This window comes from Tachyglossus aculeatus, chromosome 4, assembly GCF_015852505.1.
Source record: "Tachyglossus aculeatus isolate mTacAcu1 chromosome 4, mTacAcu1.pri, whole genome shotgun sequence".
Taxonomy (NCBI): Eukaryota; Metazoa; Chordata; class Mammalia; order Monotremata; family Tachyglossidae; genus Tachyglossus; species Tachyglossus aculeatus.
The window spans coordinates 2,139,325-2,152,599 of NC_052069.1; the positions used below are offsets into that span (position 1 = coordinate 2,139,325).

General features: G+C 44.7%; 1 protein-coding gene across 1 annotated transcript in view; it reads left to right on the forward strand.

Annotated features, from left to right (window-relative positions):
- Positions 1 to 13,275, forward strand: part of GRK4 (G protein-coupled receptor kinase 4) — a 221,929-nt gene that overhangs the window by 51,924 nt on the left and 156,730 nt on the right. Inside the window, exon 2 of the mRNA XM_038745522.1 lies at positions 10,958 to 11,053. Coding sequence (XP_038601450.1) covers positions 10,958 to 11,053 — 96 coding nt within the window. The remainder of the gene's footprint in view (positions 1 to 10,957; positions 11,054 to 13,275) is intronic.

The following is a 13,275-nucleotide window of genomic DNA, read 5'->3' on the forward strand; positions in this document are numbered from 1 at the left end:
GCCCCTGGCTATTTTTGGTTTTGCCTCTGATAGGGTGATAAATAGATAATAATGACGGCATTTATTAAGGGCTTACTATGTGCAAATCACTGTTCTAAGCGCTGGGGAGTTTACAAGGTGATCAGGTTGTCCCACGGGGGGCTCACAGTCTTCATCCCCATTTTACAGATGAGGGAACTGACGCCCGGAGAAGTGAAGTGACTTGCCCATAGTCACACAGCTGACAAGTGGCGGAGTCAGGATTTGAACCCATGCCCTCTGACTCCAAAGCCCGGGCTCTTTCCACTGAGCCACGCTGCTTCTCTGACCCACTAGGTCAGGGTTAATTGACCCACTAGGTAAATGAGGAGGTATTTCTAAGGTTGATTTTTTTTTACAATGTCCTCTGAAGATTTAATTTGTATAAGGTAGTTTTTCCAGCTGATTTCATCAAATAATAATAATAATGATGGCATTTATTAAGCGCTTACTATGTGCAAAGCACTGTTCCAAGCACTGATGCTAGGGATAGATTTTTAGGTCCCTGGCTATTTTTGGTTTTGCCTCTGATAGGGTGATAAATAGATAATAATGACGGCATTTATTAAGGGCTTACTATGTGCAAATCACTGTTCTAAGCGCTGGGGAGTTTACAAGGTGATCAGGTTGTCCCACGGGGGGCTCACAGTCTTAATCCCCATTTTACAGATGAGGGAACTGAGGCACGGAGAAGTGAAGTGACTTGCCCAAAGTCGCACAGCTGGCAATTGACAGAGTCAGGATTTGAACCCATGCCCTCTGACTCCAAAACCCGGGCTCTTTCCACTGAGCCACGCTGCTTCTCTGACCCACTAGGTCGGGGTTAATTAACCCACTAGGTAAATGAGGAGGTATTTCTAAGGTTGATTTTTTTTTTTAACAACACCCTCTGAAGATTTAATTTGTATAGGTAGTTTTTCCAGCTGATTTCATCAAACAATAATAATAATAATGATGGCATTTATTAAGCGCTTACTATGTGCAAAGCACTGTTCTAAGCATTGATGCTAGGGGTAGATTTTAGGTCCCTGGCTATTTTTGGTTTTGCCTCTGATAGGGTGATAAATAGATGTATCTTTCACACCAGAAAATATCAGAAGGAAAGTCAGTGAACTTTCAGAGAAGCAGCGTGGCTCAGTGGAAAGAGCACGGGCTTTGAAGTCAGGTCATGGGTTTGAATCCCGACTCTGCCACATCTGCTGTGTGACCTTGGGCAAGTCACTTAACTTCTCTGAGCCTCAGTTGCCTCATCTGTAAAATGGGGATTAAGACTGTGAGCCCCACATGGGACAACCTGATCACCTTGTAACCTCCCCAGCACTTAGAACAGTGCTCTGTACATAGTAAGCACTTAATAAATGCCATTATTATTATTAGTAGTAGTAGTAAACACTGCCTTTACCCACACGATATCTGCTCAGTCATCTTTCCCTCTGTCTTCTCTCATGATGATGATGAAGGCAATTATTAAGCGCTTACTATGTGCAAAGCACTGTTCTAAGCGCTGGGGAGGTTACAAGGCAATCAGGTTGTCCCACAAGGGGCTGACAGTCTTAATCCCCATTTTACAGATGAGGTCACTGAGGCCCAGAGAAGTTGTGACTTGCCCAAATAATACTAATACTCATACTAATAATAATAATGGCATTTATTAAGCAATTACTATGTGCAAAGCACTGTTCTAAGCGCTGGGGAGTTTACAAGGTGATCAGGTTGTCCCACAGGGGGCTCACAGTTTTAATTCCCATTTTACAGATGAGGGAACTGAGGCACAGAGAAGTCAAGTGACTTGCCCAAAATCACAGAGCTGACAATTGGCCAGACTGAGCCCCCTCCTTCCTCTTCCCCTCCTCCCCCTCCCCATCCCCCCACCTTACCTCCTTCCCCTCCCCACACCACCTGTATATATGTATATATGTTTGTATGCATTTATTACTCTATTTATGTATTTATTTATCTTACTTGTACATATCTATTCTATTTATTTTATTTTGTTAGTATGTTTGGTTTTGTTCTCTGTCTCCCCCTTCTAGACTGTGAGCCCACTGTTGGGTAGGGACTGTCTCTATATGTTGCCAACTTGGACTTCCCAAGCGCTTAGTCCAGTGCTCTGCACACAGTAAGTGCTCAATAAATACGATTGATTGACTGATTGATTAGTACAGTGCTGTGCACACAGTAAGCGCTCAATAAATACGATTGAATGAATGAAGGCCTCCTCCAGGAGGCCTTCCCAGACTGAGCCCCTTCTTTCCTCTCCCCCTCGTCCCCCTCTCCATCCCCCCGTCTTACCTCCTTCCCTTCCCCACAGCACCTGTATATATGTATATATGGTTGTACATATTTATTACTCTATTTATTTATTTATTTATTTTACTTGTACATTTCTATCCTACTTATTTTATTTTGTTGGTATGTTTGGTTTTGTTCTCTGTCTCCCCCTTCTAGACTGTGAGCCCACTGTTGGGTAGGGACTGTCTCTATATGTTGCCAACTTGGACTTCCCAAGCGCTTAGTCCAGTGCTCTGCACACAGTAAGCGCTCAATAAATACGATTGATTGACTGATTGATTAGTACAGTGCTGTGCACACAGTAAGCGCTCAATAAATACGATTGAATGAATGAATGAATTGGAGCTGGGATAGGAACCCATGACCTCTGACTCCAAAGCCCGGGCTCTTTCCACTGGGCCTCGAGAAACTGAGGCAGGTGGGGGAACTGAGGCACAGAGAGTCAGTCAACGCTATTTATCGAGTGCTTACTACGTGCAGCCCTCTCAGGGTGGCAACTGGGGAGTTTGTAGTCGTCTACCATCATCATCATCATCATCAATCGTATTTATTGAGCGCTTACTGTGTGCAGAGCACTGGACTAAGCGCTTGGGAAGTACAAATTGGCAACATATAGAGACAGTCCCTACCCACCAGCGGGCTCACAGTCTAAAAGGGGGAGACATGGAACAAAACCAAACATACTAACAAAATAAAATAAATAGAATAGATATGTACAAGTAAAATAAATAGAGTAATAAATAGAGTAATAAATTTGTACAAACATATATACATATATATATGTAAATATATACCACGGATACCACGGACACAACCCTCCCCGCCCCTCTCTCCATCTGCCGCCGTTCTGGTAGCGGATCCACGGAGTTTTCCTGGGAAAAGTCCAGAAGTAATGAAGAAGAAGAAATCAGAAGCAGCGTGGCTCAGTGGGAAAGAGCACGGGCTTTGGAGTCAGAGGTCATGGGTTCAAATTCCGGCTCCACCAATTAGCTGTGTGATGTTGGGCAAGTCACTTAACTTCTCTGTGCCTCAGTTACCACATCTGTAAAATGGGGATGAAGACTGTGAGCCCCCCATGGGACAACCTGATCACCTTGTAATCTCTCCAGCGCTTAGAACAGTGCTTTGCACATAGTAAGCGCTTAATAAATACCATTATTATTATTATTATTATTGTATACAGGTGCTACCAGTCTCGGCTACGGGAGGGAGAGTCAAGCCGAGGCCTGTCCATTCCCTGCCGAGCTTGGGCAGTGGCTAGCGAGTGGCTGGCAAGTCAAAACTCACCCGGGCAAGGCAGCAGCCGCATGGGATACTATTCTGTATATATGTATAGATGTTTGTACATATTTATTACTCTATTTATTTATTTATTCATTTATTTTACCTGTACATATCTGTTCTATTTATTTTATTTTGTTAGTGTGTTTGGTTTTGTTCTCTGTCTCCCCCTTCTAGACTGTGAGCCCACTGTTGGGCTCTATATGTTGCCGACTTGGACTTCCCAAGCGCTTAGTCCGGTGCTCTGCACACAGTAAGCGCTCAATAAATACGATTGATTGATTGCTTCTATTTATTTTGTTAATGATGTGCCTTTAGCTTCAATTCTGTTTGTTCCGACGACTTGACACCCGTCCGCACGTTTGGTTGTGTTGTCCGTCTCCCCCATCTAGACCGTGAGCCCGCTGTTGGGTAGGGACCGTCTCTAGAAGTCGCCGACTTGGACTTCCCAAGCGCTTAGTCCAGCCACAGTAAGCGCTCAATAAATATGATTGAATGAACGAGGGCGGAGACCCAGTTGATTGCGCCAAGGCGGCGCTGGGCAACCACTTTTTTTTTTAAATGGCATTTATTAAGCGCTTACTATGTGCAGAGCACTGTTCTAAGTGCTGGGGGATTTACAAGGTGATCAGGTTGTCCCTCGTGGGGCTCACAGTCTTCATCCCCATTTTACAGATGAGGGAACTGAGGCCCAGAGAAATGCCCAAAGTCACACAGTTGACAAGTGGTGGAGCCGGGATTTGAACCCATGACCTCTGACTCCAAAGCCTGGGCTTTTTCCACTGATCCACGCTGCTTCTGATTTCTTCTTCTTCATTACTTCTGGATTTTTCCCAAGAAAACTCCGTGGATCCGCTACCAGAACGGCGGCAGATGGAGAGCGGGGAGGGGAGGGTTGTGTCCGTGGTTTTGCTGTGGGTCGGAAACGACTGTACGTGCGGAGCTAAGCACCTGCAAAGTGAATTACCCAAGCTGTAGCTGGCAGAGAGGAGGGAGATAAATACATAAATAAAATAAAATAAAACAAATTATTTATTTATTTTACTTGTACATATCTATTCTATTTATTTTATTTTGTTAGTATGTTTGGTTTTGTTCTCTGTCTCCCCCTTTTAGACTGTGAGCCCACTGTTGGGTAAGGACCGTCTCTATATGCTGCCAACTTGGACTTCCCAAGCGCTTAGTCCAGTGCTCTGCACACAGTAAGCGCTCAATAAATACGATTGATGATGATGATGATGATGACTGTCTCTATATGTTGCCAACTTGGACTTCCCAAGTGCTTAGTACAGTGCTCTGCATACAGTAAGCGCTCATTAAATACAATTGATTGATTGAGAGGCGATCGGAATAACTCTGGATTTCCCACTGCCTTCTCTAAAAGGGAATTTGGGGTGGGAGGATCAATCTCCATCCGTTCTCTTGGACTGGACAGAGAAGTAACGTGACCTTGTGGATAAAGCAGTGTGGCTCAGTGGAAAGAGCCCGGGCTTTAGAGTCAGAGGTCATGGGTTCAAATCCTGGCTCCACCAACTGTCAGCTGTGTGACTTTGGGCAAATCACCTAACTTCTCTGTGCCTCAGTTACCCCATCTGTAAAATGGGGATTAAGACTGTGAGCCCCCCGTGGGACACCCTGATCACCTTGTAACCTCCCTAGCACTTAATGATGGCATTTATTAAGCACTTACTATGTGCAAAGCACTGTTCTAAGCGCTGGGGAGGTTACAAGGTGATCAAGTTGTCCCACGGGGGGCCCATAGTCTTAATCCCCTTTTTACAGATGAGGTAACTGAGGCCCAGAGAAGTGAAGTGACTTGCCCAAAGTTACACAGCTGACAGTGGCGGAGCCGGGATTTGAACCCACGACGTCTGACTCTAAAGCCCGGGCTCTTTCCACTGGGCCACACTGCTTCTCTGAACAGTGAACGGTGCTTCTTAGCACTGCTTCTTAGAACAGTGCTTTGCATATAGTAAGCGCTTCATAAATGCCATTATTATAATTATTATTATTATTATAAAGAACCAGACTGGGAGTCAGAAGGACCTGGGTTTTAATCCCGGCTCCTCCACTTGTCTGCCGGGTGACCTTGGGCAAGTCACTTCACTTCTCTGTGCCTTAGTTCCCTCATCTGAAAAATGGGGATTAAGACCGTGAGCCCCATGTGGGACAGGGACTGTGTCCAACTTGATTAGCTTGTATCGACCCCAGTGCTTACAACAGTGCCTGGCACATAGTAAGCACTTAGAGAAGCATCGTGGCTCAGTGGAAAGAGCATGAGCTTGGGAGTCAGAGGTCATGAGTTCGAATCCCAGCTCCGCCAATTGTCAGCTGTGTGACTTTAGGCAAGTCATTTAACTTCTCTGTGCCTCAGTTACCTCATCTGTAAAATGGGGATTAGGACTTTGAGCCCCTTGTGGGACCACCTGATCATCTTATATCCTCCCCAGTACTTAGAGCAGTGCTTAGCACATAGGTGCTTAACAAATGCCGTTATTATTATTATTGGAAAGTACCACAATTTTAATCATTATTATTATTATTATTCATAGCAAGCACATAACAAGTACCACAGTTGTTGTTGTTCTTCTCCTCCTCCTCCCTCTTCTTCCTCTTCTTCTTCTTCCTCTTCTTCTTCTTCTTCTCCTTCTCCTTCTCCTTCTTCTTCTTCTTCTTCTTCTTCTTCTTCTTCTTCTTCTTCTTCTTCTTCTTCTCCTTCTCCCCCTTCTTCTTCTTCTTTTTCTTCATCTTCATCTCCTTCTTTTTCTTCTTCTTCTTCTACATCTTCTTCTTCTTCTTCTTCTCTCCCTTCTTCTTCTTTTTCTTTTTCTTTTTCTTCTTCTTTTTCTTCATCTTCTTCTTCTTCTTTTTCTTCTTCTTCTTTTCCTTCTTCTTCTTCTTCATCTTCTTTTTCTTCTTCTTCTCCCCCTTCTCCCCCTTCTTCTTCTTTTTCTTTCTCTTCATCTTCTTCTTCTTTTTCTTCCTCTTCATCATCTTCTTCTTCTTCTTCTTCTTCTTCTTCTTCTTCTTCTTCTTCTTCTTCTTCTTCTTCTTCTTCTTCTTCTTCTTCTCCTTCTCCTTCTCCCCCTTCTCCTTCTCCCCCTTCTTCTTCTTCTTCTTTTTCTTTCTCTTCATCTTCTTCTCCTTCTTCTTCTTCTTTTTCTTTTTCTTCTTCTTCTCCCCCTTCTTCTTCTTCTCCCCCTTCTTCTTCTTCTAGCTTATAGTCTAGAGGAGGGAAGACAGACATGAACAGAAATAAATAAATGACAGATATGGACATAAGTGCCATGGGGAGGGGAGGGGAGAGGAGATGAGCAAAGCTCGCAAGTCAGGGTGACCCTGAAGGGAGTGGGAGAAGAGGAAACTCCAGAGGGCTTAGTCAGGGAAGGCCTCTTGGAGGAGGCGTGCCCTCAGAAAGGCATTGAAGCGGGGGAGAGTCACCGTCTGTCGGATTTGAGGCTAGACTGTGAGCCCGCTGTTGGGTGGGGACCGTCTCTATATGTTGCCAACTTGGACTTCCCAAGCAGTACAGTGCTCTGCAGACAGTAAGTGCTCAATAAATACGATTGAATGAATGAAGGAATGAGGAGGGAGGGCGTTTCAGGCCAGAGGCGCGACGTGGGCGAGAGGTCGGCGGTGATGCTTTGCACATAGTAAGCGCTTAACAAATGCCATCGTTATTATTATGAGATGGAGGCCCGGTGAGAAGGTGAGCGGCACCAGAGGAGCGGAGTGTGCCGGCTGGGTGGGAGGAGGAGAGCAGGGCGAAGGGATGGACTGCTTTAAAGCCAATGGTGAGGAGTTTCTGTTTTCTTTCTTAGCCTTTCCTCATCGACCACCTTGCCAATCCTCTCACACTGAGAAGCCTTTTCACGTAGGTCAGATTCTTCCCCACAGCACCTGTATATATGTATATATGTTTGTACATATTTATTACTCTATTTATTTATTTATCTATTTTACTTGTACATATCTCTCCTATTTATTTTATTTTGTTGGTATGTTTGGTTTTGTTCTCTGTCTCCCCCTTTTAGACCGTGAGCCCACTGTTGGGTCGGGACTGTCTCTAGATGTTGCCAACTTGGACTTCCCAAGCGCTTAGTGCAGTGCTCTGCACACAGTAAGCGCTCAATAAATACGATTGATTGATTGATTGATTGATTCTTCCCTGGAACCGGTTCCCTGCCAGGCAGAGAAGGCGGTGCCCCAGGGCTCATTCCTGCCTCAATTTCACTAGGAGGGAGCTGCTCCGGCTGGCGCCACTGGCCTTCAATCAATAAGTCAATCAATCAATCGTATTTATTGAGCGCTTACTGTGTGCAGAGCACTGGACTAAGCGCTTGGGAAGTACAAGTTGGCAACATGTAGAGACAGTCCCTACCCAACAGTGGGCTCACAGTCTAAAAGACTTCATTTTCCTAAATGTCTGTTTGCTCGCTCCCCTTAGCCCAAATCATGTGGCATTCGGATATGTCATCATCTGCTCAATTGCATTTATTTATTTATTTTACATTACCTATCTATTCTATTTATTTTCTTTTGTTAGTATGTTTGGTTTTGTTCTCTGTCTCCCCCTTTTAGACTGTGAGCCCACTGTTGGGTAGGGACCGTCTCTATATGTTGCCAGCTTGTACTTCCCAAGTGCTTCGTACAGTGCTCTGCACACAGTAAGTGCTCAATAAATACGATTGATTGATTGATTGATTGATTCCCCCTTCTAGACTGTGAGCCCGTTGTTGGGTAGGGACCGTCTCTATATGTCACCAACTTGTACTTCCCAAGCGCTTAGTATTCTTATTTATAGTGGCATTTATTAAGCGCTTACCATGTGCAAAGCACTGTTCTAAGCACTGGGGTAGATACAGGGTAATCAAGTTGTCCCACGTGGGGTTCACAGACTTAATCCCCACTTTTTTTGTACAGATGAGGTAACTGAGGCACAGAGAACTTAAGTGACTTGCCCAAAGTCACACAGTGCTCTGCACACAGTAAGCGCTCAATAAATATGTGAGCCCATTGTTGGGTAGGGACCATCTCTATATGTTGCCGACCTGTACTTCCCAAGCGCTTAGTACAGTGCTCTGCACACAGTAAGTGCTCAATAAATATGTGAGCCCATTGTTGGGTAGGGAGCGTCTCTATATGTCGCTGACTTGTACTTCCCAAGTGCTTAGTACAGTGCTCTGCACACAGTAAGTGCTCAATAAATATGTGAGCCTGTTGTTGGGTAGGTACCGTCTCTATATATTACCGACTTGTACTTCCAAAGCGCTTAGTACAGTGCTCTGCACACAGTAAGCGCTCAATAAATGTGTGAGCCCATTGTTGGGTAGGGACCGTCTCTATATGTTGCCGACTTGTACTTCCGAAGCGCTTAGTACAGTGCTCTGCACACAGTAAGTGCTCAATAATCCATTCATTCATTCAGTCATATTTATTGAGCGCTTACTGTGTGCAGAGCACTGGATTAAGCGCATGGGAAGTACAAGTTGGCAACATCTAGAGACGGTCCCTACCCAACAGCGGGCTCACAGGCTAGAAGGGGGAGACAGAGAACAAAACAAAACATATTAACAAAATAAAATAAGTAGAATAAATATGTACAAGTAAAATAAATAAATAAATAGGGTAATAAATACATACAACCATATATACATATATACAGGTGCTGTGGGGAAGGGAAGGAGGTAAGATGGGGGGATGGAGGGGGGGACGAGGGGAGAGGAAGGAGTGGGCTCAGTCTGGGAAGGCCTCCAATAAATATGTGAGCCCATTGTTGGGTAGGGACCGTCTCTATATGTCACCAACTTGTACTTCCCAAGCACTTGGTACAGTGCTCTGCACACAGTAAGCGCTCAACAAATATGTGAGCCCATTGTTGGGTAGGGACCGTCTCTATATTTGGTCAACTTGTACTTCCCAAGTGCTTAGAACAGTGCTCTGCACACAGTAAACGCTCAATAAATATGTGAACCCGTTGGGTAGGGACCATCTCTATATTTCGCCAACTTGTACTTCCCAAGTGCTTAGTACAGTGCTCTGCATACAGTAAGTGCTCAATAAATATGTGAGCCTGTTGTTGGGTAGGGACCGTCTCTCTATGTTGCCAACTTGTACTCCCCAAGCGCTTAGTACAGTGCTCTGCACACAGCGCTCAATAAGTACAATTGAATGAATGAATGAATGAACTTCTCTGTGCCTCAGTTCCCTCATCTGTAAAATGGGGATTAAGACTGTGAGCCCCACGCGGGACAACTTGATCACCTTGATACCTCTCCAGCGCTTCGAACAGTGCTTTGCACATAGTAAGCACTTAAAATTAGTCTAATTAATTCTGTTGTTTTAAACTCTCCCAGACCTTTTGTTCAGTCCTCTGCAAGCAGTAAGCGCTCACTAAATACCACCGACCGACTGCTTGATTCCTGCCAGGCTGGCCGAGCGGAGCCAGTAATGGCTTAGTAGAAGCAGTGGGGTTTAATGGATAGAGCTCGTGCCATCATTATTATTATTATTATTATTATTATTATTATTATTATCATTTTAGCGGGGCAGCGGGGAAACCCTCTTGGCTTTCTGGATCCTATCTCCCATCACTTAAGAAGTGATTAAATGGATCACGGGAAGCAGCGTGTCTCAGTGGAAAGAGCCCGGGCTTTGGAGTCAGAGGTCGTGGGTTCAAATCCCGGCTCCTCCACTTGTCAGCTGTGTGACCTTGGGCAAGTCACTTAACTTCTCTGGGCCTCAGTTCCCTCATCAGTAAAATGAGGATGAAGACTGTGAGCCCCACGTGGGACAACCTGATTACCTTGTATCTACCCCAGCGCTTAGAACAGTGCTTGGCACATAGTAAGTACTTCACAAATACAAACATTATTATTAGAACAAGTTAAGCAACAAGTGCTTTACAATCAATCAATCAATCGATCGTATTTATTGAGCGCTTACTGTGTGCAGAGCACTGTACTAAGCACTTGGGAAGTACAAGTTGGCAACATATAGAGACTGTCCCTACCCAACAGTGGGCTCACAGTCTAAAAGGGGGAGACAGAGAACAAAACCAAACATATTAACAAAATAAAATAGAATAGAAATGTACAAGTAAAATAAATAAGTAAATAAATAGAGTAATAAATATGTACAAACATATATACATATATACAGGTGCTGTGGGGAAGGGAAGGAGGTAAGATGGGGGGGATGGAGAGGGGAAGAGGAAGGAAGGGGCTCAGTCTGGGAAGGCCCCCTGGAGGAGGTACCGTCATTATTCCCAAGCGCTTCGTACAGTGCTCTGCACACAGTAAGCGCTCAATAAATACGATTGATGATGATTATTATTCTCACCTGGCATTTTGTTTGTCTCCCTCAGGAGGAGGCGGGAAACGCAATGGCCGCAGTAAGAAATGGAAGGAGATGCTCAAGTTGCCCCACGTCAGCCACTGCAGTGATCTCCGACACTCGATGGGTGGGTATATTTCGCATACCTTTCACGCTCACTACATTGCCGGCGTCCTGAGAAGTGATAGGCTTCTTAATGATGGCATTTATTAAGCGCTTACTATGCGCGAAGCACTGTTCTAAGCGCTGGGGAGGTTACAAGGTGATCAGGTTGTCCCACGGCGGGGCTCCCAGTCTTCATCCCCATTTGACAGATCAATCAATCAATCCATCAATCGTATTTATTGAGCGCTTACTGTCTGCAGAGCGCTGTACTAAGCGCTTGGGAAGTACAAGTTGGCAACATATAGAGATGGTCCCTACCCAACAGTGGGCTCACAGTCTAAAAGATGAGGTCACTGAGGCCCAGAGAAGTGAAGTGACTTGCCCAAAGTCACTAGTCTTCCAGACTGTGAGTCCACTGTTGGGTAGGGACTGTCTCTAGATGTTGCCAACTTGTACTTCCCAAGCGCTTAGTACAGTGCTCTGCACACAGTAAGCGCTCAATAAATACGATTGAATTGAATGAATGAATGCAGCTGGCAATTGGCAGAGCTGGGATTTGAACCCAGGACCTCTGACTCCAAAGCCTGGGCTCTTTCCACTGAGCCACGCTGCTCCCCGTGATGCACTTCATCGCTTCTTAAGTGATGGGAGATAGGATCCAGAAAGCCAAGAGGGTTTCCCAGCTGTCCCGGTAAAATAATAATAATAATAATAATAATAATAATAATAATAATAATAATAATAATAATAATGGCATTTGTTAAGTGCTTACTATGTGCAAAGCACTGTTCTAAGCGCTGGGGAGGATACAAGGAGATCAGGTTGTCCCACGTGGGGCTCACGGTCTTCATCCCCATTTTACAGATGAGGGAACTGAGGCTCAGAGAAGTTAAGTGACTTGCCCGGGGTCACACAGCGGACGCGTTTGTGAGTCGGGATTGGAACCCATGACCTCTGACTCCCAAGCCCGGGCTCTTTCCACTGAGCCACGCTGCTTCTCAAATGGTTTCATTCATTCATTCAGTCGTATTTATTGAGCGCTTACTGGTGTAGAGCACTGTACAAAGCGCTTGGGAAGTCCAAGTTGGCAACATATAGAGACGGTCCCTACCCAACAACGGGCTCGCAGTCCAGAATGGGGAGACAGACAACAAAACAAAACACATAGACAGGTGTCAAGTCATCAGAATAAATAGAAATAAAGCTAGATCAATCAATCAGTCATATTTATTGAGCGCTTACTGTGTGCAGAGCACTGTACTAAGCGCTTGGGAAGTCCAAGTTGGCAACATATAGAGACGGTCCCTACCCAACAGTGGGCTCACAGTCTAGAAGGACATCATTAGATGTGCATCTAGATGCACATCATTAACAGAATAAATAGAATAGTCGATATGTAAAGAAGAGCCTTTCACCTGTGGTTAGAAAATGGGGGCTAATTCAGGTTTTCAAAAGCAAATTCCCGGTTTCTGCCCGATATCGTTTTCCTCAGAAGCGTCCCGCAGTGCTCCGCTTTATCGTAGAGAGGGTTTTTCGGAAACCTACGATCCGGGACTGTTCCTCAAGGATGATATCAGAAAATAAGTTCGTTTTCCTGTTTGCAACTCCCAAGCGTCTTTAAATTAATTCTCCAGAAGGAAATGAAAGTCAGATGTAAAGGGCCGCATTAGGAAGCCTCTCGGATAGAAAGGAATGCGAAGGGAGAATCGAGCGTTAGAGTGCATTAGTTAAGTCTCTTCTGGAGGTGAAGATTGAAAACAAATGCACTGAGATGAAAGTTTTCAACTGTGACCCATCCAGCGCTTAGAACAGTGCTTTGCACATAGTAAGCGCTTAATAAATGCCATTATTATTACCTGAAAATTATCAAACAGGACTGACCTTCCTCTCCCCCCCGCATTTTTTTTTTAAATTTTGCTTTTTGCGGCGTCTAAAAGTGGCCCTCTGGTTTTATGGCATTTTATTTGCTTTGGGTCTGCTCTCTTCAATCAATCAATCAATCAATCAATCAATCGTATTTATTGAGCACTTACTGTGTGCAGAGCACTGGACTAAGTGCTTGGGAAGTACAAGTTGGCATTTTATTTGCTTTGGGTCTGCTCTCTTCAATCAATCAATCAATCAATCATATTTATTGAGCACTTACTGGGTGCAGAGCACTGGACTAAGCGCTTGGGAAGTTCAAGTTGGCAACATATAGAGACAGTCCCTACCCAACAGTGGGCTCACAGTCTCTCTTCCAGC